General features: G+C 38.2%; 1 protein-coding gene across 1 annotated transcript; it reads right to left on the bottom strand.

Moving 5' to 3' along the window:
* Window positions 1-396: 396 nt before the first annotated feature.
* Window positions 397-10,595, bottom strand: FCN2 (ficolin 2). Its single transcript, XM_007475260.2, has 8 exons — window positions 10,430-10,595; window positions 8,379-8,492; window positions 5,278-5,322; window positions 4,907-4,939; window positions 3,989-4,116; window positions 3,648-3,777; window positions 1,705-1,839; window positions 397-918 (listed from the first exon to the last, which is right to left on the bottom strand). The coding sequence occupies exons 1-8, from the start codon at window positions 10,503-10,505 to the stop codon at window positions 671-673; spliced, it is 909 nt and encodes a 302-aa protein (XP_007475322.2). The 5' UTR covers window positions 10,506-10,595; the 3' UTR covers window positions 397-670.
* Between the last annotated feature and the right edge of the window lie 13,089 nt (window positions 10,596-23,684).

The raw sequence follows: 23,684 nt of genomic DNA, 5'->3' as shown, positions 1-23,684 counted from the left end.
GAGAAAACTGAGTTTAAGTGAAGCCAAGTGATTTGGCAGAATTACTTAGCTCATCATCAAATCCTGTGGCAGGATTTGAACTCAAGGCTTCTCAACTCCAAGTTCAACTCTATATTCACTGTTCAGGCTCTCAAAAAGAAATAATTCCTATCCTCTCTTCTTATTCAGGTAGCTGAAGTAATGCATGAAAAAGTACTTCATAAAAGTTAAATCCATGAAAGTTTCACAATTGTAAAAGAAGTTGTCACCATTGTTTCATTTTCTCATCTATCAGGATTATTATTTAAAATTGAAAAGTTAGTTTCATGATTTATATCATCCATTTGTAGACCACAGGGATATGACACCCTTCTTCCCTCCCCTTATGTTTCCCTCTACTGAATAAAAAAACAACTCTTATTTATATGTCTCATTATTACAAACATTATTTCACAAAGATTCTCTTTGGGACTTCCAAGAAATATGTTAGATAATGCTAGTACTATAGTCTCAATTGTTCAGATGAGGAGACTGAGTCCAAGCTAGGTAATTTCATGCCCCAAATCACATAGTTAGTAAAATAACATTAGCTGTGAAACTGAGCTAAGTGCTCTAGTTGTCGCCTTCTAGTCTGGTACAGTCTGCTGCCTCGGGTATTCCAAAATTCCAATGGAAAATGTCCCAGCCCAAGCTAAATAGGCCTCAGCTTCATCTCAGAGACTTTGTAGGAATAGTGGTAACCTTTGCCTGTTTTCCAGTTTATTCCATTGGCAAAACTCTCATGGGAGCCTCGCAAGTATAAGCCATTCAGGTTAGCCAGGTGGCATTGTTTGTACCACCAGCCTCCTCTGTATCGAAGGGCACAGTTTTCTTTATCAGAGTCATTGTCTCGATCTTTGGTGGAGAAGCCATTGTTGTTATGGTAAGTCATTGAGTCACCTGCAAAGGGAACAATTTAGACCAATTTACACATGGTAAGAATTAATCTCCTTAACTTGGCATTCAAGGTCTTCTACAAATGGGCCCTACTCTACATTTCTAACCTTACCTTATATTGTTCCCTTAAGCCACAGAAATACATCAAGCCTCATTTTCCCATAAATAAAATGAATAGTTTAACCTTGATGACCTCTAGTGTTCCTTTCATCTCTGGCATTTTAAGTTATAAAGGTTCCTTCTAGTTCTGAAATTTTCTGTTCTAAGGTTTCTTATAGCTCTGATATCCTGTGCCAAAGCCCTTTCCAGCCTTGACATTCTTTGTTCCAAAGCCCCTTCTAGCCTGGGTTCCAAATCCCTGACATCCTTTATTCCAAATCCCCTCCCATCCCTGACATCCTGTGTTCCAAAGCCCCTTCCAGTCCTGACATCCTTTGTTGCAAAGTTCCTTCCATCCCTGATATCCTATGTTCCAAAGCCCCTTCCAGCCCTGACATCCTTTGTTCCAAAGCCCCTTCTAGCCCTGACATCTTGTGCCAAAGCCCCTTCCAGCCCTGACATCTTGTGCCAAAGCCCCTTCCAGCCCTGGCATCTTGTGCCAAAGCCCCTTGTAGTCCTAGCATCCTTTGTTCAAGTCCTTTCCAGTCCTGACATCCTTTGTTCAAGCCCCTTCCAGCTTTTATAACTTAATCAGGCGACATGGCTGCTTCAGCCAATCTCCTGATTCTCCTTCTTTGCTTTCTGTCCCACTGACCTTGCATGACCAAGACTGGGCCCACTGTGACCTACCTGCATCACCTTCCACAAAGTTTCCTAGGATCAGCTTATAGTTTTCCTCCTCACTGGCAATGTGGATTGACTTGTACTTGGCAAAGGAGTAATTGCCATCAAAGTCAATGAAATCAACCCGGAGCTCAGAGGTTTCTATGAGAGAAAGGTTTGAAAAGATTTTGACCAGTCTTTTTGTACATCACAAGTTTGGCTGGTAAACCCAGGACTGGACTTCTGTCTCCCCAATACCCCAGCTCTGGCAGAGGACCACCGTATGTGGACAGGAATCAGTATCCCTGTGTTTCTTTTTGACCAATCAACACCTGAGGGAGGCAAACAGGGAAATTTGATTCCTTGTCCATGGAGGTTTCCAACAACCAGTGGAAAGGAACACATTGGGAAGGGAGGGGACCCGGGGCATGAACTTGACATGTCACTTTTTACCCCTCCGTTTTCTCATCTATATTGATTAGTTAGCATTCATGTAGTGCTTCGAGGTTTGCCAAACCATGTGTATGTTATTACATGCTCCTCATAACAGTCTCAGGTAGCAACTAATACCATGTGGTTGGGTGAGTTGTTGAGTTGGGGTTGGGGAATGAGGAGAGGGACAGAAAGTTGGGGAAAGGATATCTGAACAGGGAGAGGATCCCACAAATATTCCAATGGGTCTGTCTCTGTCTCTCACAGAGTCTGGTTGCTCCTCAGCCACGACTTTGGAATTCGGGTCATTTTCAAGGGTTGTCCTTATCCTCCATAATAGAGGAATGGCTTCATTTTGAGGTGAAGGATACCAAGAAGGCCTTCACCACCAAAGTATTTTCACAGTGCGCTGTACGGAACGACCAAAATTCATCATTCCAGCTTCATGCCTTTGGGTTAAGTGACATCTTTTCCCAGGCCCTCCTTAAAATATGATCATTTCCCTGAGAGATAACAGTGTGAAGTCATTAGCATCCCAGTGTGAGTGATTTTCTCAGACTTCTCCCTGACTGAAGTGTCTTGAACAGTTCAGGGTCCTGGGTGCCTTTTCAGGTAAAAAGGGAGAAAGAATTGGAAGGGAAGGCAGGACTATATACTAATAACTCACATTTGTACAGTGCTTTAAGGTTTATAAAATACTTTTTCCTCACAATAAATAAATGTGTGTTCATTGAGGTACTCTCCCTACTCCCATGTTTTACAGATGAGGAAACTGAGGTACAAAGAGTAAAGTGACTTGCTTGGGATTATATGCCAGATATAGAACTCAAACCCAGGTCGTCTGACCCTAAGAATAGTGTTCTTTTTATTTCTATTTGCCTGCAATCTCTTTGAGAGCAAAGAAAATAATTCTTCCTTTCTTTGCACCCTCAGCAATTAACACGTCTGGCCCATTTTGTTGTTGTTGTTGTTGAGTTGTTTTCAGGTGTGTTTAATTATTTGTGATCCTAGTCAGGGTTTCCTTGGCAAAGATACTAGAGTAGTTTGCCATTTCCTTGTCCAGCTCATTTTACATATGAGGAAACTGAGGCAAACAGGGATTACTCAGGATCACACAGGTAGTAATAATCTAGGGTAGGGTCTGAACTCAGGAAAATAAGTCTTTCTGACTTTAGGCTTGGCACCCTATCCATTGTGCCATCTGGCACATAGTCAGTGCTTAATTAATACTAGTTAACTTAGTTTACTAAGTTAGTTCACTGCTTTCAGGGTAGTGACCCTGGGTCTGACTCTTCTAAAGTATCCAGCTTCTACCTTGCCTTGGTATTCTTCAAGTTCTAGCACATAAATATTACGAGACATTTGTGGGAAGGGAGGATATGGGGAGGAGAAGGGGCATCGGAGGGCATAGCAGGGTGCTGTTTATTTATTTTAGAGAAGGCAAGGCAGGGAAGCAATTAATTGGGACTGGGCCTGAACCAGCCTGATTATTGTGATCTGGGGGAAAGTCCTAAATCAGTCCTTCTCTAGGATCTCACCTTGAACTGTCAACAGATGAAGGTTTTCATTTCCTATCCAGAACTCCCCCAGCTGACTGCCAAAGCCTCTCTTGTATGTAGCCCAGTCCCGAAAGAAATCCACAGAACCATCTATTCTTCTTTGGAAAACCTGTGGGAGAATGAAAGGGTCATAAGTAGGAAATCATCTCAATTCTGGAAGGGGCCTTAGAGTTCACCCAAGTTTTGTAGATGATGAAGAAAATTGGGAGAATTTTCTGAGGTTACAGAGTCAGTAAGCAGACCCAGAACTACACTGTGGTTCCTCCCCAGGGCCCTTTCCACAGGGTTATTCAATTAATCTCTAATGAGCGGATACTCACAATCCATCCCCCGCCATCAGTATCCATGTCACAGAACACAGTAAGAGGTTTACAGTTAGAGAGGAAGATAGTGTACCAGCCACTCAGAGTGTTCCCTTTGCTGAAAAGCTCACGGCAGTTTCTACTTCCTAAAAAAGAGATAGAAGAAATCCCAAACTAACCAAGGGTGATGTTTATTTGAGTGCAAATTAGACCTCACATGTCCCTGGATAATGGAAAACTGAATTCTGAGTCCTTGTTGGTTCAGCCCAAACCCTACCTTCTCCATCAATCCTTCTGTAACTAATGAAGTTCGTGCTGTTTTATCACTTCCTAGAACTCTCTTAGCTTCATTTCACTTAATTTTTAATGCCTATGAACTAGATCTGAGACTTTTATCTGTGAAGGGAACCCTTGATAAGGAAACTCAAGCTGTACAGACATGAAACTCATATAGTCTTAGAGAATTTCCCAGAGTTCTGGAAAATGACATGATTTCTCTAGGGTCACATTTCCTCTCTGTGTCAGAGACAGGCCTTGAGCCAAGGTCTTCCTGATTTCATTCACAATACCACACAGTCTCTCATTAATACCTTTATCTGGCCTTATATGGTCTTAAGATTTTTTTTTAATATATCATCTCCTTTCTTCAAGAGAAGCACAGAGTATTTTAAAAGTCTTAGTTTATGTCCTCTTAGCTAGGCATAAAACTGCACCAAGATTTTCAAGACACTATGTACTAGCTATTGATAAAGACATAGATGAGGAGAAGAAGCTTGGCACCTGGGAAGCTGAAGCTATCCTGGACCTGGAGTCAATGAAGCCTCTGGTTTCAAGAAGATCTTTGACCAATCCCTCCCATCAACTTGGGGCCCCATCTTTCAATACCCAAACCATGGTCCAAAGTCACATGGGGTTCTAGGAATCAGGAAAAGTCACCTGTCTTGCATGGATCCATTATTTCAACATCTCCTGTACACATGAAGAAAAAAATTAGCTGGCAGGAAATCAAGACACATACACATCCACCTTTGGGTTCTGCCTATATATGTAACAATAACACACATACCAATACCACTTTAAGGTTTACACAAGACAAGAAAAGTATGAGTGGTTGATAAGTATAGCTCCTGTCATCAACACTGCTTTGGGTCTAGGAAATAGGATTTAGGGGGATATTTCTGATTGATGGCAGAAATTGACTTTTGAAGAATGAGCAATCCAATGAATGAAACCTCAGAGGGCTGCTCTCATTCCAGTTAGGCATGAAGTTCTTCATGGAGTTCTTTGATTTCCTTTTAATTACTTACCTTTGGGACCTGCCTTCCCAGGAGCTCCAGGGGGGCCTCTCTCCCCTAAGGACACCAAAGAGATGGGAATGGTGATAATAAAATCCAACATTTTGCATGAAATTCATTGACTCCCCAATACACATACCCCTCCCCAATCTCTCCATACTTCCTAGATCATAGATAGGTTCATAAATTTAGAGCTAGAAAGGGATTTCAGAAGTCATCTAGTACCACTCTCCTCCCCTTCTTTTACAGGTAAGGAAACCAAGGCCCTATAGTAGACAAATTAAAATAACTGAAGAAATACAATCTGGGCTATATAATTTATTAGCAAAACAGCAATAATAAATGGGTCAATGAACCCTTCAGTCATTCCAAACACTCCAAACATATAAAAAGTTAGATAGATTTTTACATATTAAAAACAATTAATCAAATAAGACTAATTAAAATAAAACAATTAACAGGGTATGTCAGGATATAAAATTAGACAATCTGATTTCTAATTGGAGGAAAGGCTTTCCAAGTTGGGAGGGGAACAAGTAGGTTTTAAGGTCTTTCCCTTCCCAGAATTGAAATGATTAATTGCATCACCTGTATTTATGAAATAAAAGCTGTTTTATACTTTCTAGTTTCCCATGGATGATTTGTAGAAAAACAAGATGGAGAATAATACATTTGATAGCCCAAGATGGAGTCAGTATTCATGAGATAGAATCTAATTATTCTCTACACTCTCACACCAAACCAATTCTATTTTGTAACTAGTCTTTACTCCATTTCCTTAGGCTGAAAAGGTTAAATCATTCATTCAGAGTCACATAGGTCAAAGGCATCAGAGATGAGATCTGATTCCACATCTTCAGACTCCAAAACTAGTGCTTTTTCCTCTGTACTGTGGCCACCTTTTATCAAACCAGCCCATTCTGACTTCCCCATTCCTGGAATTCCTATTGCACTTACAACCCAAGATAGAGTCTAGCACAACTTTAATTGCTTCAACACTGGAATTTTTAGCCTAAAAGGCCATATTCAAACCCTTGTTCTTCCACTTTCTATTTGTGTGGTTTTGGACAAGTCATGGGTATCTCTCTGAACCTCAGATGATTCATTTGTTTTCTGACCAGAACTTTGGTTGCACCAGGATAAAGAACTTCACATCAAGAAACTCCCTTTCTGCAGCTACCTGGCAATTTCTGGTGTTAGAGACTTCCCTGGGGATGCATTGAAGTTAGGTGGCTTACTCAGGGTCACAAAGCAGGTATCAGTATCAGAAGCAGGATATGAATCCAAAGATTCTTGACTTTGCAGCTGCCTCTCTTATGCCATAAACTGGGATAAAACACTCCCAAGACCTACCTCACAGAGTTGTTGTGAGGATTAGATGACCGTGTAGGTAAAGGATTAAACAATAATAATAATAATAATAATAATATGTATTGTGTAGGTAAAGGGTTAAATAATAATAAACTGTAAAATATTTTATTTAATTAATAATTGATAACTACTATTACTACTGCTGCTACTATTTTATGATTTCTACTACCTCTGTTCCTATTGCTACTCCCACCATTACTATTGCACTGTTATGATTCCTACTACAACTACAGTTACTATTATGTATTGCTATTACTACTCCTGCTACTATCATTATTATGATTACTGCTACTACTGCTACCATTTCTATGATTACATTATTACTGCTGCTATTACTATTATGATTATTACTACTACTATTACTATTGCTACTCCCACCATTACTATTACCACTTCTATTATTTCTATTACTATTTTTGTGATTCCTTCTATTATTCCTACGGTTACTATTACTATTATGACCACTACTACTATTCCTCTTGCTCCTCTCACCAATAATATTATTATAATCCATACCACTACTTCCATTATTACCACTATTATGAGTACTTTTATGATTTCTATTATTATAATCACTACTAATGCTAGTATTACTATGATGATTACTATTAGTATCACCACTGCTCCCATTACTATCCCTACTACTATTGTTTCTGTGACTGCTGCTATTGCTGTGATCACTACTATTATCATTACTACAAATATTAGCTTAGATCAAGACCTAGTTCTCTGGGTTAATAGGTGAAGACATGAACTCATAACCTAAGCATGTATTCATTCATGTGGTCCTTTCAAAGTCTATTTTCTTTTAAGACTAATGAAATATTTCTTATCCTTAAAGTATTATTATTTGCTCTAAATAGCATTCCAGAAGCCGGACATGTGGGCTGAGAACCACAGATTGTAGGTGAGTGAGGAGGGAGGCTGTGCAGTGTGGGAGATGGCCTTAGAGCTTGGAAGACTTGGCTTTGAGGCCAGCCTGTGGCAGGTCAGGTCACCAAGTCTCAGAACTTCAGACAAGTAAGCAGACAGCTATAATTAACTTTGCTTTTTGGTTAGAGGTAGAGAAGAATCAAGGACCTTTAGAAACTGAAATTGTCTTGGACTTGGGTGCAACTGACTGACAAAAACCCTTATTATTAATTAAATTATTAATGGTAATGAGCATATTGGTGGTGATGTATTTGTATTTGTAATCTATCAACAATCAGAGTATTTAATATGCATCCAGCATACAAAGATGAATAAAAGATGGTGTTTCTCCTCTAGGATCATCCCATGAATAAGTGAGATGAGGCAATGGCATTGATAATTACAGTTAAAGGGTAGAAGCAGTGAAGATTCTGAGTTCAGAGGAGTGAAAACTATCATATGCAGTTTGGGAATTTTCAGCAAAGCTCAACATACAAAGTGGCCATTTTGGGGAGGTATGTCCATTTGACAAGGAAATTGAAGCTGAAAGAAATTAAATGAATTGATTTGCTGAAAGTCCCATAGGAGGTCAGCAGTGGAGCCAAGATTAGAACCTAGATCTTCTGGTCAAATAGGCTAAAATACAGACTTTTTTTTCTGAAGGGACTTTTGAAAGATCCTTATTTTCTCTACATAACATGCCAAGACTATAACTTATGGCCTATGAACCTCAGCTTTATATCTCTTGTCAAGTGAGTCAGTGATCTGTGACCACTTCTACCCCATTATCAACAAAATCCTATGCCCTCCCCCCAGGGTATGGGACATACCTCTCTTTCCATCAGAACCAGCTTCTCCTTTGGGACCAGGGGGGCCAGGAAGTCCTGGGCAGCCTTGGAGTATAGCAATCTTGTCAGATTCCCCAACACCCAAAATCTTTACATCTATAGGATATTAAAGACATATAAACACACACGAACCCACACACACATACACACCATTGAGTGTTATATTTTCCCAAAGCGTTTATAGAACTCAGAGGGCAGTTAGCAGAAGGGACCAAAAGTCAAGGCTAATCTTCACAAATTGGATCCCGGTAACTGTGGGAAATGGTTTTTTTATGATGTTAAGCCTAAGATTCTTAACTTACAGAAAATGGTAACGTTCTTTAGTGAACAAGTTTTCACTCTCTGTCAGAGCTCAGTCTGATTGTCATTATCTAGAGAGCCGGCAATCCTTGCCAATGACCCCAAACAACTTGAGTGGAGAAGGAGGACAACTAAGAGTGGACACTTAGCCATGGAAATTTTTGGAATCAAAAGAAAAGAGATTTTACCAGAGAGGGGCTGTAATCAACTCTACCCTATCCCCATTTTACAGAAGAAGAACAAAATGAAGTAGATCACAAGATCACACAGAGAATGAATCATGGATCTGGGACAAGAACCCCTATTCCTCAGGATTGGAGATTGCAGGAAGGAATCCTCAGAGGTTCTTATGAAAATGAAGAGTAATAGTAATGAACTTTGGGTAGGGGGAGAAGAAAAGGGGGTGGTTATCACAGTGGATGCAGGAAGTGTCAAGTGGTTGCATCCATCCATCCAGTTTTAGGACAGGCAATACTCTTTCTAGGAGAGCCTTGAGGAGTGATCACTTTGTCAGCATTCCCAATACATATAATTTTCACTTTTACATACAAAAAATATAGTCTCAAAGAGGTGATGTACCAGTGGGATGTTATGGTATGAGAGGCAATATGGTATATTTTATCTGCCTAGAGTCTAGAGAAGCCCAATTCAAATCCCACCTTTGACACTGGCTACAGGACCATGGGCAATTCACTTAACCTTTCTGAGCCTCAATTTCCTCATCTATAAATTGGGATGTTAATACCAATAATGGCCATCTTCCAAAGGATCACATTACTATCACATATATGTTTATATATGCACACATATAATTTACATTATAATACAATAGTCACATATATAAAAGTGTTTGCTATGTGTGTCAATTACTGTAAAGTTTATGAATTTGGAGCACTGTCCTTGACGCTGAGAAAGATACAAAGTTTAGATGAGACAAATTCTCTGCCCTTCTAGGACTGTCTGGTAGACTGACAATGACTACTAGAGAATACACAAAATTCTAGGATAAATTCCTTGAAGAGTTTCCAAACAAAGTGTTTCCCAAAGTCCAAGAAGGAAGATTCTTACTGCCTTGAGAGATGAGCTGAGAAGTACGACTCCTGTTCCACAGAGAATCAATGACAGTGCTATTACCTGGACCAGAATCCTGACTCACAGCTATTTCTAATGCAACTAGCAGGCATTTACACACACAGACACACACACACACACACACACACACACACACATACATATATATATATATATATATCTTCCTAAAGATGTCTTTAATTATATATTAATACTAAGTTGTCTTTATATAGTGCTTTAAAGTTTGCAAAAACACTTTACAGATAATATTTCTTTTGATCTTCAAACAATCCTGGGAGGTAGCTGCTATTGTTGTTGTTATCCCAATTTTACAGATGAGTAAACTGAGGACTAAAGAGGTTAAGTGACATGCTCAGAGTCACACAGAGTACATGCCTAAGGCAGAATTTGTACTCAGATCTTCTTGACTTAAAGTCTATCTAATGTTCTATCTGCACATTGGAGTTCTGGGAAAAGGGAAAGATGTAAGATGTTAATGGAGAGGAGAGGTCTCCTTCCTCAGATAACACAAGGTTCTAGAGGAAATATGAGAAAAAGCAGGAAAGTATTGAGAAGAATTGGTTTCCATGTACCTTAGGACTAGATTCAGGAAGGAATATCAGGTCTAGAACCTTAGGACTCTCTCTGGGAATCTTACTCACCTGGACATTGGCCAGACTCTGCAGAAGTGGAGATAAAGAGGCAGAAACACAACACGAGCCAGACAACTCTCCCCATGACTAGAACAGGCTCTTCACCCTCAAGACTCTAATCCCTTCTTGGTACCTTTGTCTTTGGCCACCAAAGGCTGCTTGATTTTATAAAGACCTGAAAAGTCAGCCCTCCCCTGCCCTTCCTTCTTGTTTCTCTTCTCCCCTGGAGTGAACTATTTGCTTTGGCCCCCTGGTAAAATATCAGATCATCTGAAAGAATGTTCTGTCTCATTAGGTCATTTGGAGTTTCCTGCTTTGTGGGAATTTTTTTGTTCCTTTGTTTTTTGGTCTGGACTTGTGATTTCCTGATGGGTAACTGACTCCCTCTCCTGGCACCCTACTGCAGGAAAGCCCCCAAACATGCTTAACTTTACTCCCTACTCTCTGTTCATCTCCCCAACAGCCTTACCAGTCACTTTGGTGTCTACACCAGATACCATGTTCATCCAGGAAGTTTTAACTCTTCCATCTTCTGACACTGATTGGTGACTCTGACCATCTTCTCCACAACCTCACAACCACCTTGGTGCCCAAACCAGAGACTTCTATCCTCTATTTTCCTCCCCCCCCCCCCCATTCACCTACACAAGTCTGGAACCATTATCAAATCAATTCTGCCATAATTTCTGGGAAGGGTGTGTGAATCTCTTTCTGAAACATGCCCTAATCCTGCACTCCCCAAAGGAATTTATCTCCTCCTCTTAGTAAATAAGCTTCTTGAGAGCAAGGATTATCTTTACATTTGTATTTGTATACTCGATGTTTACCACAGTGTAAATGCAATTCACAGTGTGGAATCTTCTTCCTCCTATGTATATTGACCACTCATTAATAACTTATACATTTAGAAAATTCTCTGGGTACTCAGAGATTAAATGACTTGCCCAAGGTCTTCAAGCTGGTTTATGCGAAAGAAGGACTTGAACTCAGGTTTTCTTGGCTCCACAGCCAGCATTCTATAAAGCATACCACAATGATATTAGCCTAGGAATGTAACATAGAAGAATTACAAGTAAACTTAGGGATCTTTATTCCACCCTCCTCATTTTACAATTGAGGAAATTAAGGATAAGTGAGAAAGAAAAAGATTTGCCTAAGGTGACTCAAGTAACAAATAATAAGCTAAGATTCAATGAAGTCTCTGATTCTAAATCTGTGTCCTTTTTTAAATTTAACATTTTTTATTTTAAATATTTTAAATAAACTGTATTTTAAAATTTATTAATTTGTTTGTTACATTAAAATACCCAAGTTAGCTCCCTCCCTCTCTCCCCTTTACCCATTAAAGAAGGCATCATTTGTCAAAAAGATATATGTATGTATTGAACTATGTCTTACTTATTTCTATTTCTCAGTTCTTTCTCTGGAGGTGGACAAACACAAGTCATTCTTTAAATAATATTTTGTTACTGTTTATAATATTCCTTTGGTTCTGCTTGTTTCTCTCCTAATAATTTCATGTAGGTTTTTCCATGTTTTTCCAAAATTAACCTGCTCATTGTTCACCAAATAAGACAGGTCAAAGAAAAATAGGGAAAATAAATGAAAGTAATGCAAAAAGAAAATAATAGCATAAAAAGCAAAACTGGTCAACTAGGTAAAGAGGTACAAAAATCCAAAGGAGAAAAGAGTGCTATGAAAATGAGAATATACCAGATGGGAAAAGAGGATCAAAAGGTCATGGAAAAATTCAGTCTTTAAAAATTAAAATTGGGCAAAATGAAGCTAAAAACTTTATAAGACATCAAGAAACAATAAAACAAATTCAAAAGAATGAAAAAATCAGAGAAAATATGAAATATAAAAAAAAAGTACTAATCTGAAAAATAGATCCAGGAGAGACAATTTAATAAGTATTGGAAAACTGAAAGTAATGATAAAAAAAGCCTAGACATCATATTACAAGAAATTATCCATGAAAACTACCCCAATATTCTTGAACAAGAGAATAAAATAGAAATTAAAAGAATCCACAGATCACTTCCTGTAATAAATTCCCAAATGAAAACTCCCAAGAATGTTATAGCCAAGTTTAATGGTTCATGGTTCAAGGATAAAATACTGCAAACAGCAAAATAATAATAACAATAATAATAATAAATTCAAATATCATGAATCCCCAATCCAGATTATAAAGGATCTGGCAGCTTCCACATTGATGGACTGGAAGACTAGGAATATGATATTCTGGAAGCTATGGGAACTGGGTTTAAAATGAAGAATCACCTACCCATTAAAACTGACTATATTCTTTCAAGGGAATGTATGGTCATTTAATAAAATAGAAGATTTCTAAGAATTCCTAAGGAAAAGACTAGCTTTAAATGGAAAACTTGGTGTCCAAATACAAAATACAAGTGAAGCTGAAAAAAGGTAAATAGGGAAGAAAAAAATTAAGAGCTTCATAAGGTCCAATTGTTTTATTCCTGTATGGAAAGATGATAACTTTACTTGTTAAAAATTGTTATCATTAACATAGTAGTTAGGAGAAGTATACATAGATAGAGGGTATGGTAATCAGATGTTTAGGTTATGTAAAGGAAAAAAAACTAAGGCTGAAAAAGAGGATTATACTAAGAAAAATGGGAAGAGGGAAGTAAAATGGAGTAAATTATATCACATAAAGAGACATGGAGGGAAACTATTGCAGTGGAGAGGAGAATGAGGGTGGTAATGGGTAATACTTAAACCTTACTCTCATTGGAATGGGCTCAGGCAGGGAAGAACAGTCATATTCATTGAGCACTAGAATCCTATCATACCCTATAGAAAAGTAGAAGGGAAATAAAAAAAGGGGGTGGTTGGAAGGGGAGTAATATAAGGGAGGGAGAAGTTGGGGGATGGTTAAAAGAACCTATTGAGAAGTAGGAGGGGAATAAGAAGGGTGGTGGTGGGAACTAGTTATTATAAGGGAGGAGGGAAATGACTAAAAGTAAAACACTGGTATGGAAGGAAAGAGTGAAAGGAGAAAGAGCAGGATTAAAAGAGGAAATCAAAATGGAGAATACAAAGATGGTAATCATAACTATGAATGTAAATAGGATGAACCCACCCATAAAATGAAAGCAAATAGCAGAGTAAATTAAAAACCAGAATTCTACTAGAAATTGTTTACAAGAACCACATTTGAGGCAGATAGACACACACAGAGTAAAGGTAACAGACTCGAGTAGAATCTCTTTTTTAGATATTGGCTCCTGTGGTAGAGGCATGGAGAGGGAGAGGACTTGTAAGCCAAGATGCAAGAAACAAGCTGGGGACCTGATATGCAAAATCAAGAAGGTTCCAAATGGAGTGTTCCCAGGAGGAAGAGGCAGTTGAAGCTGATCAGGGGAGAAACTGGAACTTCTGATTCTGTCTCTGGCTCTGGGAGTTGAAGCTGGCCAGGGGAATTTGTTTCTCTCTCTCTCTGAGATTTGACTGACCAAGAGTTGGAGGAAAGCCAGGCTGAAGGAGAGACTTTTCTTGGTGGCTGGCTGAGGGGGAAGAATCCCTGAACTGATCTTGTTAGCTTCTGAAGGACCCTTGAGGGTGGGCTTCTGAAATTAGGCTGAGAGACCTTGGTGGCTTTGTGAGGAAGAAAGAAGATTTTAAACAGTTGTCTTCCATCCATCTCTCTAATTGTCTCTCTGTCACAGTTTGTGACAAGACTGACTATTTCCATAACCCTCCTAAATTCTCCTTATAGTTTAGGGAAACCCTCTTCCCTCAGTTTCCCATCCTGTTGTTATCCCAATAAACCCCTTACCTGAGAAAGGAAAAAGAGTATCTTTATAGTCCACTCAGAGGGGAGGGAGGAAGCCAAAAGGCTTCCAGAAATGGGTGGTTAAGGGAGGGAGTGACGGAGGAAGAGGGTAGGAGGAGATTAGGAAATAGATTGATCCATCAGCCATCAATAGAGATTATAGGCAGACCCCAGAGCATTCCCTTGTGGCAGTATCCCTCTATCTCTCTAGCAGCATCTCTCTCAGCATCTCTCTGTATCTCTCAGTATCTCTGAAGAAAGTATTTCTATCTCTATAACTAGTAGCAGTTCTCCAGTCACAGTCAAGCCAGAGTACATTACAGTTAGTTATTTCAAAAACAAATAGTAACACAGATTGCCTATTAATACACTACAAACTATGTAGCTTCTGATCTATCCACATCCTTTCCCCCTTTCTTACTTTACAACTTCTCTTTGTCATACTCCCTTATTAATTAAAATTCCCTTATTATTATTATATATATATACACACACCTATCTATATTCTTGCTTGCTTTCTTTCTTACTTTCTTCTTCTTCTTCTTCTTCTTCTTCTTCTTCTTCTTCTTCTTCTTCTTCTTCTTCTTCTTCTTCTTCTTCTTCTTCTTCTTCTCCCTCTCCTTCTCTCTCTCTCTCTTCTCTCTCTCTCTCTCTCTCTCTCTCTCTCTCTCTCTCTCTCTCTCTCTCTCCTCACCTGGACCCTTTCTCTCTTTCCAATCTTCTAATACTTTATTGACCTTCTGTATACTTTTTTCTTTCTATCTTTTTGTCTAATCGCAAACCTCCATTTCCTAATCTATAAAAGATTAAAATACTTCTCCTACTTCTCCTACAGAGCTGGTACAAGGAAGGTACAATAGAAATGTGCTTTGATATTATTATTCTTTGTGGACAGACATTGTATTTCAATCTTTAAATGTCTCTAAGAGGTTCCAAGAGCAAGAGAAGGTAATGAAGTCAAGATATCTTGCACAAGGACTCCTATCCTTTCTGATAGCAGTATAAGATTGCAGACTGGACATATTCTATCCCATCTAGACCCTTGACTACCAACTCTAGAACTCTGTGGAACAATATGAAATAATGATTGGAAGCTAATTTGTAAACTATGGTTCATTACCACTCCTCTTGTATAGGATTTGACCTCATAGTTTTTATAATAATCATACTCCTTGGGGCTCTTTTTGCCCCCTGTTGGGTTCTGTTCTGAAGGAAAACAACATTTGCATGATGTCATCTTTTAAAAAAGTCTTCAGCATTTAGATTAACAAGGTATCAAAAACTTGTCCTTGTAGATTTTGTTTAACTTGACAGAAAATGCAAAATAACCATACCATAGTCCAAAGTCATTAGAAAATATTTTTTTCCTTTGTGGTGAGCTTCTACTTTTTCATAGGGACCAATAACTTTCCAAACTTAGAGACTATATCTTGAATGGAGCTTCTTTAAAAGAGAAACAACAACAACAACAAAACCAGAGAATCAAACAACTCTCCCAGTTTCAATAGGCCTCTAATGTTCCAAAGACCTGTGCAGTTCTTATAATTTAGAGAAGTTATAAATTACTTAGGCAGTTTCCTCTCTATAGGGAAGATAACAAGTGTTAATTAAATGCTAAGCTTGTAGTGATGATACAAATATTAAAAAAAAATAAAGATAGTCTCTACCCTCAAGAAACTTATATTCTCACAGAGGTTGAGGGGACATGACAGAGGATAGACTCTAAATGAACACTATAATGCAAATACTATCAACAAAGCAATGGGTTCAAATCAAGAAAACATCCAATGCCCAGTGGACTGATGCGTCGGCTATGGGGGGGTGGGGGAGAGGAAAAGAAAATGATCTATGTCTTTAACGAATAATGCTTGGAAATGATCAAATAAAATATATTTTAAAAAAAAAGAAACTTATATTCTCATGGGGGAAGGCAACATACAAAGAGAAATTAAAATTGGGAGTAGGGGAGAGGAAAGGAAGGTACCATGATGGTTCATGGTATTGAAATCAGGAAAGTTGTAAGCAAAATTGGGAAGGGAATGAAGGACAGCGGGCCTGAACCTCTTCAAAATGGAATATCCAGGAGGAGCTCATTGATTGGGAAGGGGGCCACATGAAGAAAGAATCTGATATTTACTAGAGAGTCAAGAGATAAGGAAACTTCCTTCAGAGGTGGAGCCAAGATGGCAGAAAAAAGGCAGAGCAGATTAAAGTCACCATCAGAATCCCCTCCAATCAATATTTTTTAAATGCCACAAAATGAATATAGGAGTAAAAGAACCAACAAGGAGACAACCAAAAACAACTTTCAAGAAAAGAAAGATTTAAAAGCTAGGCAGAGAACATCTGGGATACTGGGTGAGAGGAGAGCACAGTCAGCAAAACTATAGCAACAAGTGAAAAGCAAGCCAAGAGCAAGCCACACACACCCCCACCCCCCACTGCACATCTGCTGTCCCAGGTTTGGAACCTAAGCCCAAGCCAATATTCAACTCTGTGGCCCTGCCTGGGCAAATAGAGGTCCAACCCAACCCAAATCCCTTGAGGTTTCAAGCCTGTGGTGAAGTCTGGAATCCCAACCCAGGGCAGTCTGTGCTGAAGTGGACTAATCTATGTGAACTCAGAGTAAACCAGGAGTCCCAGTATGGGGCCTGTGGTAAGGATATAGACCCCAGCTTGGGGGAGTTGATTGACCCAAGGGGGGTCCAGATCTTTTTGCTAGGAGCTTAGGACAGAGCTCCAGGGCAGGGCAATTAATTGTGTGCCTGATTGGATCAAGTACACAATTAGACCAAAAACTTTTGACTAAGCCTGGGGCTAGAATTTGATCAGCTGTTGACTTGATCCAGTTCAGAGTGAGGTCAAAAGCTTACTCCCAAGCCTGAGGCAAGTCTTTAAGCTATAAGCATCTAAAGGGTTAATTGAATCAGCAGTGAGAGGAGGCCCTGAGAGCTCCCAGCCCTTAGGCCACCAATAATACCTTGAAAGAACTAAAACTGGCAGAAACCCCCCAAATAAGCTAAGGGCAGCATCAAGGAAGGACTGATATTCAAGAGGGTAACAACCTCCCAGAAAACTGAACCTACCTACAAAAAGATAGGAAAAATGAGCAAACAACAACAAAAAAAAACCTAACTCTAAAGACTTTTTATGGAGACAAAGAGCAAGGTACAGACACAGTAGGTGACAGTGAAAGAAAAGCAAGCACATGCAAAGTCCAAAAGAAAAATATGGATTGGACACAGATTCTGGAAGAGCTCAAAAAAGACTTCCAAACCAATTAAGAGAGGCAGAGGAAAAGTGGGGAAGAGAAAATGATAGTCAAGTGATAAACCAGGCTAGTGGGCCAACCTTTTCTAAGAAGATTCATAATCCATGATTTCTAGTATAGCCCTAGATGGGGCCCCAATAAAGAAGTAGGTCTACATTTGCCCTCCCATTAAAGTGCCCTGTGCCCATGGCTCTTTGGCCACCCCTCCTCTAGTTTCTGTTTCATTGTTTTTTTGATTCATTAGTCTTTCTTTCTCCTTGACTTTCATTCTTCTTTCCATTTTTCATATGGTGAAAGTTCCTTCTTTTCTTGAGATCACAAAGAGGTGTAGACCAGAGAATGAAGCATATCCCCAAACGAAATTAAAATGCAGTATTTAAGAATATTGAACAAACTATTTAACATTGAACAAACTAAAGAAAAATTCAATAAAACATAGATAACATTATGTTTTAAAATTAAGCCAGTAGGTGGCCTGTAGGAATTTTCACAAATGTATTAGTGACACCTATTTCTATTTGAGTTTGACATTACTGATATTGGCCTTCATCCAAGTCTTCACATATGTGTTTCTGTTTCCAGCTTCCTATCAGTAAGTTTATCTGATACCATTCTAAGGATAGATGGCATAGATGTGCAGGTCTCTGGAGCCCATATAATGGAATCCAACCTTGTCTTTAAAGGCCAAACCCAGGTCAAGAAATACAGATATGTGAAATAAGTAGGGAACTTGAGCCAATGATAGAACAATGGCCTCATTAATGGAGCAATTCAGATTTAGACACTAATTCTGTGAATTATCTTCCTCGTTTTTTTTCAGATGAGGAGACTGAAGTTTACAAAAAGTAAACAACTTCACTATGGTCATACGGCTAGTAAATCTGTTCTAACTGCTGTGTTGAATGAGTGATAGACCCCCCACTCTATATTTAGTTGGCTTTAAACCATGCTTCATATCAGAGCCCACCTGGCATAGGTTTCTCACCATATCCCCTGCCACTGTCTCACTTATCTTTTTTTTTTAACCCTTAACTTTCATCTTAGAATCAATACTGTTTACCAGTTTCAAGGTAGAAGAGTGGTAAGGACTGGGGAATGGGGATTAAGTGACTTACCCAGGATCACATAGCTGGGAAGTGTCTGAGGCCAGATTTGATCCCAGGGCCTCCCATCTCCAAGCCTGATTCTCAATCCACTGAGCCAATTAGCTGCCCCCTTACCTCTGTTCATCAGAAACAATAACTCTCTAGACTAGTGTGGTCAGACTCACATAGCAAGGAATCTCTGGTACTTCCATATAGATTCAGAAAAGCACAAATTAATATTGTCTATGTTGCATTGCATTATAACTTCTTTTATTAAAAATTTCCCAACAACATTTGATTGTCGTACCTGCAAAGAGGATGAGAATGACACCTCTACTCTAGACCCTTGCTTCTAGAGACTCTATAAGTTTTTTCCACCTCAACCTATACCCCCATCCCTGAAGGAGTTAATATCTGCAGATTTGTCACCCTGTCTAGATTCTGAGCTATCCTGTTTAGTGGCTGAGTAACTCACCCAATTTATTATATCTAGCTGCTCTCAGACCACACTTTATAAAATTACCTACCAGAACACCAGTGCCTGCCAACATGGTGCCTTGCTTTTTGTCCTGGCATCATCTGCCAAATCCAATCTCAACTTTTATCTCTTACTCTGATAATGATAGGAACAATAATCTGATAATTACTATCATTGCCTTTGGAAAAGGTATGACAAAGGATTAATTTATGGTTTGATTAATAATTATTTGTTCATAATAATTCCTTCAGAAACTCTATGACTTCTTAGCTCTGACCCACTTCCCTGGCTATCACTCTCCTGTCTATATTTTATTCCCCTTCTAGAATATAGACCTCCTCATTATGTATCTGACACCCTGGACTTTACCACTATTACTCAGCTGCCTTTACACCCTGGAATTAGACTCCTACTCATCAGGAGATAGCTAAGTAGAATAGCCTATAAGATTCTGGGACTGGATTCAGGAAGACATGAGTTCAAATATAACTTCAGGCTTTTAAAATTTTTTTTTATTTTTTTAAATTTATTTAGAATTTTCCCCTTGGTTACAAGATTCATGTTCTTTCCCTCCCTTATTCCCTCCCCCCTCCTGGAACTGACAAGCAATTCCACTGAGTTACACATGTTTCATTGTTCAAAACCTATTTCCATATTATTCTTATTTGGAATAGTGTTCTTCTAAAGCCAAAACTCCAGTCATATATCCATTGAACCATGAATTCAATTATATATTTTTCTTCTGCATTTCTGCTCCCACAGTTCTTTCTCTACATGTGCATAGCATTCTTTCTCATAAGTCTCAGAATTGTCCTGGATCATTGTATTGCTTCTAGTAAAGCAGCAATTATAACACAGTGTATCAGTCTCTGTGTACAATGTTCTGGTTCTGCTCCTTTCACTCTGCATTAATTTTTGGAGGTCTTTCCAGTTCACATAGAAATCCCCCAATTCTTCATTCCTTAGAGCACAATAGTATTCCCTCACCATCAGATACCACAATTTGTTCAGTCATTCCCCAATTGAGAGACACCTCCTCATTTTCCAAGTTTTTGCCACTATAAAAAGTATGGCAATAAATAGTTTTGTACAAATATTTTTCCTTATTATCTCTTTGTGGTACAAACCCAGTAGTGATATTGCTGAATCAAAGGGTATGCATTTGTGTAAGGGCCTTTGAGCCTAATTCCAAATTGCCTTCCAGAATGGCTGGATCAATTTGCAATTCTACCAGTAGTGCATTAATGTCCCAATTTTGCTATATCCCCTCCAAACATTTATTATTTTCCTTTGCTGTCATTTTGGTTAACATGCTAGGTGTGAGGTTATACCTCAGAATTGTTTTGATTTGCATTTCTCTAATAAAGAGGGATTTAGAACATTTTTTCATGCAATTATTGATAGTTTTGATTTCCTCATCTGAAAACTGCTTATTCACATCCTTTGACCATTTGTCAATTGGAGAATGTCTTGATTTTTTGTAAATTTGACTTATTTACTTATATATTTGGGAAATTAAACCTTTATCAGAGAATTGTGTTATAAAAATGTTTTCCCAGTTTGTTACTTTCCTTCTAATTTTGGTTGCATTGGTTTTGTTTGTACAAAAAAAAACCTTTTTAATTTAATATAATCAAAATCACTCATTTTATATTTTGTAATGTTTTCTATCTCTTGCTTGGTTTTAAATTCCTTCCCTTCCCATAGATCTGACAGGTGTAGTATTTTATTCTTATCTAATTTATTTATTATTTCCCTCTTTAAGTCATTTACCCAATTTGAATTTATCTTGGTATAGGGTGTGGGATGCTGATCTAAATTTTATTTTTTCACATACTGTTTTTGTCAAATAGTGAGTTCTTGTCTCAAAAGCTGGGATCTTTGGGTTTATTGAACACTAACTTGCTGAGGTCATTCCTCTAATCTATTCCATTGATCTACCCTTCTGTCTCTTAGCCAGTGCCATATCGTTTTGATGTCCATTGCTTTATAGTACAGTTTAAGATCTGGTACTACAAGACTACCCTCCTTCAGATTTTTTTCATTATTTCCCTTGATATTCTTGACCTTTTTTTCTAGATGAACTTTGTTATAGTTTTTTTCTAATCTACAAAAAAAAAAAAACAACTTTCTTGTGAGTTTGATAGGTATGGCACTGAATACATAAATTAATTTGCGTAGGATTGTCATTTTTATTATATTAACTCATCCTACCCATGAGCAATTAATGTTTTTCTAATTATTTAGATTGTTATGATTATAAGGGAGGATAGATGAGGGAGGAATAGGGATGGAGGAGGTTAAGAGATAGGAGGGTTGGTGTGGAAGGGAGAGAGAGTGCCCAGAGCTGAGAGAAAGTCTGTATAATTCTCCCTCTCTCACACACCTTAAACACACAAGAGGGATACCCCTGAGCAGATGTTATGGCAAGGATGAACAGGAGCTGTGTCCCAATATGCAGGCTTATGTGGGATTATGGTGTTGACTTGTCCTCAGAACTGGACTGGTGCCAGAGTCCCAAGAAGCCTCTTTTGGACACACAAACTTGTCAGGCAGGTTGAATGTCAATAGCCAGCCTACCCCAACACCCTCTTTTCTTCCTTCTAACTCTATTCCTTAACTTCTGTAATGATTCAAATCTGACTGCAGTTTTCTTTAGAACAAGGATGGTTTAATAGTTCAAGAAACAAGGGAGGGATTAGGTCATTGGGAACAGGAAACCCTAAAGGACTAAGCAATCAGGTTATCCCTTCCTTCTTCAGCCCAGCCAAATGTCTCAGACTTCAATGTTTCTTTTTCTCCTTCCTCTCAAATCACTTCACTATCCTACTCTAAACAGGTCACCAGTGTCCTTTTTAAGAAGGCAGTGGGATGAGACATGTTTTTGGGGTGACTCCTGTGAGGTTTAGGGGTATAGCACCCCTCAGTAGCAGTAGTTCTCTTTGCTTCTTTAATCAATGATCCAGAGATGTCAGGGATCTTCTGTTTGCCTGGGCAAGGAGAAATGGAGGCAAGGCTCTGGCACCACAGGTTTGGGGTCCTTCACTCAGATCCTTCACTCCTGTCTCTCACTAGTCCACAGGGCAAAAGACCCCTTTCACAGCTCTCAATTACACAAACCCTTTCTGCTCCTCTTCCTCCTGCCAGCATTCTAAAATGGTTCCTCAGTCTCAGTTTCCTTTCCACAAGATCTAGTTTTAATTATGTAAAAAGTGTTTTGTAGTTGTGTTCATATAATTCCTGAGTTTGTCTTGGCAAAAAGAAATAGATTCCTAAATAATTTATATTGTCTAGTGATTTTAAATGGAGTTTCTCTTTCTAACTCTTGTGTTGAGTTTTGTTGGAAATACCAGTGATTCACATGGGTTTATTTTGTACCCTGCAACTTTGCTAAAGTTGTTAGTTATTTCCATTAGTTTTTTAGTTGATTTTCTAGGGTTCTCTAAGTATACCATCATATTGTTTGCAAAGAGTGATAGTTTAGTTTCCTCATTGCCTACTTTAATCCCTTCAATTCCATTTTCTTTTCTAATTGCTACCATTAGCATTTCTAGTATAATATTAAACAACAAAGGTAATAATGGGCATCCTTGCTTGACTCCTGATCTTATTGGGAAGGCTTCTAACTTGTCCCCATAATAGATGATACTTGCTGATGTTTTTAAGTATATACTGGTTATTATTTTGAGAAAAGGCCCTTCTATTCCTAAACTTTCTAATGTTTTCAATAGGAATGAGTGTTGAATTTTGTCAAAGGCTTTTCTTGCATTTATTGAGATTATCATGTGATTTTTATTAGTTTGGTTGTTAATATGGTCATTTATGTGGGTGATTTTTAAAATATTAATCCAGTTCTGCATTCCTGGTATAAATCCCACCTGGTCATAGTGAATAATCCTTGTGATAACTTGCAGTAGTCTCTTTGCTGGTATTTTATTTAAGATTTTTGCATCTATATTCATTAGGGATATTGGTCTATAGTTTTCTTTCTCTGTTTTTGGTCTTCCTGGTTTAGGAATCAGTGCCATATTTATGCCCTAAAAAGAATTTTGTAAGACTCTTACTTTGCTTATTTTGTCAAATAGTTTGTACAGTATTGAAATTAGTTGTTCTTTTAATGTTTGATAGAATTCACTTGTAAATTCATCTGGACCTGGGGATTTTTTTCTTAGGGAATTCCATAATGGCTTGTTCAATTTTTTTTTCTGATATGGAATTATTTAAGTATTCGCTTTCCTCTTTTGTTAATCCAAGCAATTTATATTTGTGTAAATATTCATCTATTTCACCTAGATTGTCATATTTCTTGTGATATAATTGGGCAAAATAGCTCTTAATAATTGCCCTAATTTTTTCTCCCTTTTCATTTTTGATACTGCTAATTTAATTCTCTTCTTTCTTTTTTTAAATTTAGGTTAACCAAAACTTTATCTATTTTTTTTCAAAGAACCGGCTCCTATAGTCTTTATTTACAATTTAGTTTTTATCTGGGGCTTTTTAATTCATTCTTTTTCTAGTTTTTTTTTTTTTTTAAATTTGAACTCATGTTTTTTATGACTCCAGGCCCAGCACTCTATCCCCTCAATCACCTAAAAGATTATAATCTAATTTCTTTAGCATGCACT

This window comes from Monodelphis domestica, chromosome 1 (assembly GCF_027887165.1).
Source record: "Monodelphis domestica isolate mMonDom1 chromosome 1, mMonDom1.pri, whole genome shotgun sequence".
Classification (NCBI taxonomy): domain Eukaryota; kingdom Metazoa; phylum Chordata; class Mammalia; order Didelphimorphia; family Didelphidae; genus Monodelphis; species Monodelphis domestica.
Note: the sequence above shows the minus strand (reverse complement) of the source record. Positions and strands in the feature narration are given on the sequence as shown.